The 10,336-nt window shown below is 36.8% G+C and overlaps 1 protein-coding gene across 1 annotated transcript; it reads right to left on the reverse strand.

Moving 5' to 3' along the window:
* Positions 1-7,185: 7,185 nt before the first annotated feature.
* On the reverse strand, positions 7,186-8,419 carry LOC149210700 (uncharacterized). Its single transcript, XM_089394473.1, has 3 exons — positions 7,908-8,419; positions 7,760-7,816; positions 7,186-7,683 (listed from the first exon to the last, which is right to left on the reverse strand). Exons 1-3 carry the CDS (start codon positions 8,347-8,349, stop codon positions 7,415-7,417), a joined length of 768 nt encoding a protein of 255 aa, XP_089250599.1. The 5' UTR covers positions 8,350-8,419; the 3' UTR covers positions 7,186-7,414.
* Between the last annotated feature and the right edge of the window lie 1,917 nt (positions 8,420-10,336).

The following is a 10,336-nucleotide window of genomic DNA, read 5'->3' on the forward strand; positions in this document are numbered from 1 at the left end:
ATACATCAAAGGGAAGGAGAATCAGGTTGCAGATGCTCTTAGTAGGAGGTACAGGTAAATCATATAGCAGTTATAAGCTCTTAAGGGACAGAGTTACAGGATAGGATCTTGCACGCAAGACAATGGGATGAAAAATACATGGAGATCATGCACATGTTACAACAGAGTATAGGCATAGGTACAGATTTAGGTGCAAGTATGGGTACAGGGGATCAGGATGTAGACTATCGCCTCATGGCAGATAGCTCAGTGAGGTTTTGAGACATGATCTATGTGCTGAATTGTAGTGAGCTCAGGAAGCTTATCTTGAGGGAGTTTCATGTGAAACCGTATTTAGGACATCTAGGATATCAACAGACATTTATGGCGTTAAAGAAGTTTTACTGTTGGCAAAATCTGAAGAAGGAAGTGGCAGAGTTCATGGCTAGATGTTTAGGCTATCAACAGTGAAAGGCATAATGCGATCATCCAGGTGGTCTACTACAACCTATTGCGATTCTAGAATGAAAATGGGAGGTCATTTCCATGGATTTCATCACAAGTCTTCCGAGGACAGTGAGGCAACATGATTCTATTATGGTCGTGGTTGACAAGTTGAGTAAGGTAGGTCACTTCATTCTTGTGAAGACTACATATTCATCCAGTTAGGTAGAACAGGTATTCATCAGAGAGATAGTGAGACTACATGGTGTTCCAACGAAGATTATGTCGGACATGGATGCAAAGTTAACTTCCAAGTTTTGGAAGGAGCTATTTGTAGGTTTAGGTACAGAATTGGCCTTAATTACAACTTATCATCCACAAACAAATGGTAAAACAAATAGGGTCAACAGGATCTTGGAAGATATGTTGAGGATGTACGTGATGCACCGGCAGAGGAAATGGGAGGAGTATCTTCCATTGGTTGAGTTCTCATACAATAATGGTTATCAGGAGTCTTGAGGATGAGTCCTTTCGAGGCATTGTATGGACGAAGTTGTAACACTCCCATCAGCTGGAGTGATCTAGTGAACAGGGTACTTATTCGACCGGACATGTTCACAGACATGGAGTAGGAAATGCAGGTTCTAAAGAAGAATCTAAAGGCAGCATAGGATAGACAAAAGATTTATGCAAATCAGCACAGGGTGTTCAAAGAGTTTTATATTGGGGAGCATTTGTATTTGTGCATTAATCCCAAGAAAATCTCTTTCAGGATGGTTCACGTGCCAAGTTGGCACCACGGTATTGCGGATCTTTTGAGATCCTTGCAAGGAATCGACCAGTGGCATATCGACTTGCACTGCCTCCAACAATGAAAGTCCATGATGTGTTCCATATTTCATTGCTTAAGAAGTACATAAAGGATGTTGATCATGTTATTGATCGGTTTGTATTGCAGGTGGAGCAAGAAGGAGATTTCTAGCTAGAGCCTCAGTGCATATTGCAGCGAGAGCATCTCATGCTCAGGAACAGAGCAATAGAGCAAGTTAAAGTGAAGTGGAAGCAATTTGGGCCTGAAGAAGCTACATGGGAGATGAAAAACCATATGTGGGCCCTATATCCTTCATTGTTTTCCGGTTGAGGCAAAGCAGTTTTGGTTTGATGTTGGTTTATGTTTGGCATATGTTTTGCTGATTTTTTTATATTTGTATATGTATATGTATATGGATGTAAATATTGCCATGAGCTAAGTTATAAAGCTCCAATAAGCAGTATGGTTATTATCTTGTCATGATGCTTTGCTTTCGAGCAGGTCCTTCATTGTAAATACTGCAACAAGCTAAGTTATAAGGCTCCATACATACTATGTTTCCTTTTTAGTGGTTTTGTTGAGGTATTGGTGTGGTTTAAGACCAAGGGCTGTGTTCCCCAAGGGGGAGGGTTCTATAACAGCCCTGGTGAAAAGTTCATGTAATAAAATTTAATAAAGGATAAATAAGACCATGGGTAATGGACACGTATTCCAAGTTGAGTTTTTGGCAAAGATATCCTAGTGGGTATCACTGGATGTGTGTTTTGGCTAAGGAAAATTGGCAAAGGCTAAGGAAAAGGCATTAAAAGGAAAAAAGCCATTTTTGGCACATTTATTTATGAAAATAAAGGAAATCAGGAGAAAAGTAAGGTGAAAGGTCACATGTTGCATGCGAGGAGGAAATTGAAGGATAATAATGGAAAATGAAGAAAATGAGGCCTCATTCATAAAAATGCCTCTGAGGATCAGTTGGTAACGTTTTGTCACTTCAAGTTTGGAGCTCTCTCATTATTCTCTCTCTCAATCTTGGTCACTTAGAGTTTTCTTGGAGCACTCTAGTTTGGAGCCAGGAAAGGAAAAGCAAGCAAAGGAAAGGAAAAGCAAGCAAGGATCAAGGAAATGAAAGCAGGATAAAGCAACTTCAACAAGAATACTTACAGGTAAACTTTTGCATGTGTGATTTCCTAGTTGGTTTGGACATGCATGGCTTTGAATGTTGGTGTATGGTTCTCTTGCTGTCGATGGCATCGTTTTGTCGAGTTATGACAGTGGATTTTAGCCTAGCCTAGCCTTTTTCCGGATGCCATCCTATGTGGGAATGTTATTTCGATTTTTGAGCTTTGGAATTGTTGGATGGATTTCAGAATTTGGGGCAGATGTGGTCTCAAGCTTCATTCCCAATGACCTAGGAATCACTTGACGGGTTTTGGCAGGATACACAGTAAAGCCTGAGGGAGTAGTCTCAGTTTAGGGCCTAGTGTTCTAGGTTTGGATTGGGGTAAAGCCTGAGAGAGAAGGAGATGGAAAATTCATCAAGGATAGTGACAAATTTCAGATGGAATTCCAAGCTCTGTTCGATTGTGATCGGAGCACTAGTTTTGGTGTGATCACGGTTTGATGAGGGTGGAGGTGGTTTAACCTTTCGATTCCCTTGGTTGTTCTTGGATTGTTTGTTCTATGAAATCCCACATTCATGCTTGGAATATGGCATGGGGGTGACTGGCTGAAAGAGAGATTTGGTTCAGCCATGTCTATGGTCGGGTGGTACGTGGAAGTCCTGAACCTGGTCGGATTTGCCTATGATTAATAAAAGCTAAGTTCTCTTACTTTTGCATTGATTTATATGTGGATTTAATGGTTTTCATATCTATGATATTTATATGGTTTTATGTTGGTTATAAGCATGGTTAAATTATTGGTTTATGTCATGGTTATTTCATATATTTACTTGTAACTTTTAAATGGATGGATGCAAGACCTAATTGATGAGGCAATATTTCATTGGAGAAGGAGGTGATCGTTCTGGTTATGTTTCATAAGTTGTTTCAATTGTATATGCTTTGTCTTGTATTCTAGACCTGTAGTTTGCATTGATGCCAAGTGTTTGATAGAATGTCAGTCTCGCTTGGGGATGCTCAGGCCTAGTCTTAAGGGTGATTTTTTATTTATCAACATTGTTATCATGTTTTTTAATGAATTCTGGAAGTTACAACAAGTTTTGGGCAAAGGCCATGATTTTGGGCTAGAAAAGTGGTTTAAATCCCGAGGTCACTTGCACATAACTAGCAATTTTGGTCCACAATCACTGGTAGGCAGGCCTGTGAGAGCGACTTTGGGATTCTGGTCGCTCCCTTGCCCATAGCATGAGAGAAACTATGGCCTAAGAGCTGCAGAATAGCAGTGGGACAGGCTGCTTGAGTGGCTGACTTATCTCCTAAGGGGTTTTCTTGGAAAATATTTCCAAAATCTTCTTTGTTCCATTTTGTGAGTTTTGACTTAATACTAGCACAACCATACCAACAAATATGGTTGATATACATCGACAAGCATACATCAAGGATATGAACAACCACATTAGCTTAATATATGTCGATAGGCGTTTATCAACCATATTAATAGTTATTAGGTGTATGGTATAGATTTAATATTATTATTATTATTAATTATTATATAATTGTAATAATTATATAAGCAATAAGTAGTTTTTATAATATTAGGTTTAAAATATTGGATTTGAATATTAGCGTGTTAATATTGGGTTATAGTATTAGGTAATAATATTAGGGTTTTGATAACAAAGTCCTCTTTGTTCCATTTTGTGATTTTTGAATTAAGAATATTGAGCTTTTGTTGAAACTTGGCCATATTGATGGGACCTTGGACTTTAATATCTTCCCACCACACCTTTTCCTTCTCAAGGAAGGATGGATCCTTAAGCCAAAAACTCTCAAATTTGAAAGACATATTTTTAGGGGAAGTTTTGATATGTATTTCTAAACAAATTGGTCAGTGATATGAACCTGTAAAAGGAAGAATAGATGGTTTTAGGAAGATATCCACTTCTAAGATAATTTTTGAGACTATAAATCTATCCAAGCATGAGGCTATTTGATTCTTACCATGATGACTATCATTCCAAGTGAACACTCCATTAACTATTTCCATGTCAGTCGGATTTATTTACTGAATCAGTTATTTGAACTATTGGGAGTCTATTTCCACGCAACAAATACCTCCATATTTTTCTCTAGTGATGTCATCATGTTGAACTCACCACCTAGAATTAATAGCTTATCTTGGTGAATCTCTTTGACGTTAGCCAAGTTTCAAAGAAAGTATTCATTTTCATTGACCATATTTGGCCCAAAGATTGTTGTTATGCATCTTGCTCTTTTGATCATAGGTAGTGGAATCTACCAAAGATTATCCTCAAGGTAGTCATCCAATCCATAAATTCCACTTTGCTTGGATTCTATTAGATAACTAGCACCACCCCCCCCCCCCCCCAACCCCCAATTTCCCTGCAGCATTTAGTGTTATTGTTTGACATCCTCTCCAATAATGAGAGGCTTTTGACCTAACTTTATCAATGGGAGTTCCCAATAGGTTCTTTCTTTGAGAAGCCCTTGTTTTCCTTGGGAATGATGTTGGTAAAAGAAAAACACCTTTGTTGAGAGAGTCACTTGTCCATAATTGACAAGTACATCGCCCATCTCTTGTATTAACTCTTTTTTACTTTTCCTTCCTCTCTTTTTGTCTTCCTTTGCATGCTTGGGAATATCTTTGAATCTTTGTGTTTGGATGCCAAGACTTGCCAAATATGAGTTTGCTCTCTTCGAAGTCACATTCCTTTAATTTTTTAATCAAAGATATGCTTGTCTAAACAACTTTTTTGTTGTTGGTTTAGTATCTTTCCAGGGTCCTCACCTATGTATTCTTCAATGAGTTTTAAGAGTGGTATTTCATACATATCCATCTCCTATGACCATCAACATTCCCTATTCCATTTACATCTAGCATATGAATTTCCTCTATTGGTATGTTCTTTATGGATTCCTCTGACACTTTTCTGTTATGAGCCTCCACCTTTATTTTTTCATTTCCCTTCTCTTGATTTGTTTCTTGAGCATGTACTTGATCAAAATTATCATTCACTTCTCTAGTCAATTCCTAATAACAATTTTTGGACTAAAGGGACTCCTCTAGTGTTGCTACATTTTGTGGTCGAGGGGTTTTTACATGAGGTTGGACTTTTTAAAAACCCTCATGATCCAATTTTTGTTGATTTTCTTTTGTTTCCTCTATAAAATTCATGGAAAAATCCGTAAAGAAATAGACGTATTCATGACACCTTTGACATTTGAACCATACATACTCATAATGTAGAAGTTTTTTTTTAATTCATCATGTAGGAGATTTCGATTGATTCCAAAAATAATTCAAAGATATAAATATAAAAACATATCCTTGCATTCAAAGTGTATTGATGCCAACTTAAAATTGGTTGTGCCAATTATGCCAGCATAAAAACCCGTAATACCAAATTTATGGTAAAAAAGGTGCTTCCTTAACCCCCAACTTAAGGAGATAAATCCCTTTTTAATCCTCGTTTAAAATTAAGTGTGAAGAGTTGCAGGGGTAAACACAAAACCATTGTATTCAGATATTGTTCATATATAGCCACGGATCCAAAATTGTATATACAAATAAATGCATGGACCTGAAACTTCTTGCACAATTTTTATTGCACAATTTTTATCATGTCTTCCACGTAATCGCTTTAAACGTCACCCCGACTCTTTCCAATAATGCAAAAAGGATTTTATCTTACGAGAGATGGATTGAGGTGGCGAATATTTTCAACCACAGTTGTTGACCAAATGTTTTGGGCGTTTTAGTGTTGGTGAAAGTGGGAGAGGATCTGCCGTTCACGTTACATTAAATACGTCTTCCCTGTGATAAAAAGGAGTTAGTTAAAAATGAAAAAGTTATTAGTTTTTAAATATAAAAAGAGGGCTTTGTTCTGAGTTATATATTTTTTAATTGGGAGTAATTTAAAAACGGAATAGATTTAATTTTCACAAGAATTTTATCATAAGCTATATATTTTATTAATAATAATAATAATAAATTGTATTTTAATATTAATAATGTTTTTTAAGAAAATTAGAATTGTAATTTATTTTAAGAGATTGTGATAATTGAAAATTTAAATAATGGTTTAGTTTAATTTATAGATAAAATGTGTTTTTTTTTAATTTTTATTTTTTAGTTAATTTTAATCAAAATTTTATAAAAATTTTAAAAACTTGAGTTTAAATTGTTTAACATGCAGAATTATAGTGCATTCAGGTAAAAAAGACTTTCAAATAAGTTACACTAAACCATTAAAAATAAATTATAATAAAATTTTATTTCACTAAAAATATAAATTTATAATAAAAAATAAATATGTTTTTCTAATTAAAACTTTAATTAATTAATTAATAAACAATAATAATAAACCATGGGAGTTTTAAAAAGGAGAAGGAATTGACCCCACAGTCAAAAGTAGCCGGAATCTAGTTAAAAAATTTCAAAATATCTTTCAGTAGGAAGTGTTTGAATCATGTTTTTGATGGTGGAAATGGATTTAGGCCATCAAAAACCTTTGAAACACTAAAATCTTAAAATTTGACAGTTGTCAAAAATTTCTACCCAGTTTTATCAAAATCTTTAACAGAATTTCCATGATCTCCACTGATAATTAGATTACTGGTTTAAAAAACGAGTTGTTTTAGTGTGACTTTTTGGAAGCTTTTGCTGTGAGTTTTTCTGGTCTAATTTCTCTAAAAGCTTTTAGGAATTCATTGAAATCAAAAACTTGATGGATAATACCTGCGCATTGAAAGTACCCTAAAAATTTGAAAGAGTATTGAATCCATATACAGTAAAAAAAAACAAATTTCATTTTTGGGCGAAATAACCTTCTAAAATTCAAAGTCATCACAGATGTGACCATATTACATCAATCAATATGATAGGGTGGGCGATCAGTGAGCGAAGAGAATAGAAAGCCCTTTATTTCTCACAATTGAGACGACTCCATTCTTACGACAATGCCATACATGAGAAATACACCTCTCAAAATTCAAATGCACAGCCGTTCTCTAAAAGCGAACATCGATTTACTAACCATATTTACATTAAAATGCTCGCTAAAATTACTCCCACAATGAGACTACCCGTCGACTGAGCAAAAACTGCAGAAACGGAAACTCCGCTGTTACTGCTTGGCCGACTATTATTGGAGCTGCTACCACCGGACGGTGTAGACACCGGAATCCCAGAACTCGCCGGAATACCTGCTGTAGGTGGAACTGCTACTGTACCTGGAGTTCCCCCTGTCGTGGATGGGCCGGGAGAGGGAAGAGCTGTAGGAGCTGAAGCTTTGGGCGCAGGACTCGAACCTGAAACATGTCAGAAAAAAAAAATGAGTACAGCAAATATAAAGCAATTAAAAGAAGAAAGCAGTAGAAAGCATGCCTGGAGACGAGGGAGTAATAGGTAGGCCCGACGTTGGCGTGAGAGGGACACCGATCGCTGCAAACATCGATACGAAATTAACTTTAAGCTTCGGAATTGAATTAATTAGAGCTCGATTTAAGATCTTTAGGTTTGCTTTTGCGAGTACCTGAGCACTGGGTTGCAAAAGACGGCGTCATAACATTACAGGCGGCGGGAAGGGCGAGAACCTGTGTTTGGTTGACGGACAAACCCAGCGGATTCTGAGTGCTGAGGAACTGGCAAAGGCAGGCCGTTGGGCCGTTGATGATAACGAACACGAAGGCGTTGCAGCAAGCCGAGGAGGCCGTGACGTTGCTCCCCGTGACGTAGTTGGCACACGGTGACAGAGCTGTGTTGGCGTTTGTGCAGCCTACGGGTGTGGGCGTGCGTGCAGGTGGAGGCACGGCCGCAGGCGTGGTCGTGGGCGGGGCTGGAGGCACGGCCGGGGTAGTCGTCGTGGGCGGGGCCGGAGGCGCAGTCGGTACCTGGGCTTCGACGATGAAGGCCATGAGTGCAGCCATGACAGCGATTAAGGAAAGCCTCTGTTCCCTCAACGCCTTCGTCGCCATGGCGTATATGACGGTGAGGAGGAAGCTGTAAGAGGGCTGTTGGGGGAAACCAGAACGTGCGACGGGAACTCCCGGGATGGATTTGGCAGAGGAGAGTGGAGTTTTAAAGGGGATTTTAAAAGTTTGTTGAAAAAACAATGTGGCGAATATTTGTTAACCGCTGTGGTTGACCAAATGGGTGAGGGAGATGGTACCGTTGAGCTGATTCCGTTTGGCTCTATGTGTGTGTCAATTAAACGTAGGAAATTAGGTCAAAATGATAATGCGTTTGAACGAACCTACTAGTGCTTTTCGATTAGCATGGACTTTTAGGTTAACCTAACCACACCATACAATTATGCTCATTCGAAACTATATTCTTCCCCTTCGTACACTCATACGACAATTCACTTTTATTAATTTGGAAATATAGAGTTTGAGTGAATTAAATAGTTAATGGGCAAGGGGTATATCTTCGAAATAATTTTCTTATTAATGTTAAATTATTTTTTATGTTACAAATTCAAATTCAGAGCGGGTAAAGTGTTGATATATTAATATACTAAGTGGTGAAATTATTATATAAAGGGGTTGTACGTATTAATTGGGTAGAAAGTTGCAATGTTATTATTTATCTTTCAATGATTAGCTATGTAATAATTTTTTTTTTCCAATTTTTTCCCTTTTGCTTCATATTCACTATAATAAAACTAAATTAATAAGTCAATGGGGACTCTGTTATTTAGGAGATTTCCCTCTTTAAGGACCTTGTTATTGAGGACATTTCCTTCTTTAATCTCAATATAAATCTTAACATGCATAATTCACTATAATACAACTAACCTAATATGTGAATGGGGACCTTGTTATTCACGAGATTTCCCTCTTTAATCTCAACATAAACCTTAACGTGCATAATTGTTTTTTATAGATATTAAATTAAAGATTCTACATCACGTAATGAAAAAGGGCCCTAAAGATCTTTATGGTTATTTGTATCAAACTTTGCTCTGATGATGTTTAACAAATTGGTGCAAACAAATTATTAACTCTAATTGTAACTATATGTGAATCACACTCTAAGGATGGTTCTCCTTCCAACTAATGTGAACATCAATGATCAATGATGTTTAATGCAAGATCCCAACTTAATAAGAATACCTAGTCACTTACTCAACATGTAAGGCTGGCTAAGTATATGGTGGAAAAGACTTTTAGTCATATTGAGTTCATTGTATTGATCTCATGACATTAATTTATAATACATGAAGTTGATTACTTCTAGATCTGGATCTCAATGACAACTCATCAATAGATCATAACAAAACCTTATCAACGGATAAGGACAACAAATCATAAGTAGTTGATCTCATACTTTGTGATTTTTTAGGGAGTCATTGATCCAGGTGGATATTGGTGTTCACCCACCTATCTCACTTAGACCTCCATCATTATTTCTTTTAGTTTCTTTAATTGTAACACTATTTTTGGCAGTTTTTTAGGTCCTGAACTTTTAGAGTCGTTTTGAGGCCCTAAACAAAGTTTTTTTGGAAAATAGGCAAACACATTGTTTACAATAAGGGATTTTAGTTGAAAGTTGTAGTCCTTGAATAGATATTTCTAGCGAGGTATCGTACACATCAAACAGATATCGTATGCCAAACTTATGATCCCAAGAAGTTGATGTACCAATTTATCCCAACATGGCCCACAAACTTTTGGAGCTTTATCTCCTACAATTAGGATTTTGGATGTTTAGAGTTTTCCATTGTTTCTCAATAATAAATAGGCCTTTGAGCCTCGTCATAACATAGTTCAAGAGGCATGTAACTACCAGATCTCTTCTTAAAGATAAGCTACCATCGCCTAAGCTAATTTATTTCCATGTTACACGTAAACAATTTTCAGTACTTTGTTATTAATGAATTGAAATGTTGTTTTCAATGTATCTTTGTGTTTCTGTTCATATTTTTATTTCTTTTCGTTCCTTCATAAACTTGGATCAGTC

This window comes from Pinus tabuliformis, chromosome 1_2 (genome assembly GCF_031772625.1).
Source record: "Pinus tabuliformis cultivar Carrire ecotype Pingquan chromosome 1_2, CPIR1, whole genome shotgun sequence".
Lineage (NCBI taxonomy): Eukaryota > Viridiplantae > Streptophyta > Pinopsida > Pinales > Pinaceae > Pinus > Pinus tabuliformis.

Excerpts from the sequence above, each read along its gene's own strand:
- LOC149210700 (XM_089394473.1), bottom strand. The coding sequence starts at position 8,349 with ATGGCGACGAAGGCGTTGAGGGAACAGAGGCTTTCCTTAATCGCTGTC. Across the intron at positions 7,817-7,907 it reads TTTTGCAACCCAGTGCTCAG|CGATCGGTGTCCCTCTCACG; the intron begins GTACTCGCAAAA and ends CGATGTTTGCAG. Across the intron at positions 7,684-7,759 it reads TATTACTCCCTCGTCTCCAG|GTTCGAGTCCTGCGCCCAAA; the intron begins GCATGCTTTCTA and ends GACATGTTTCAG.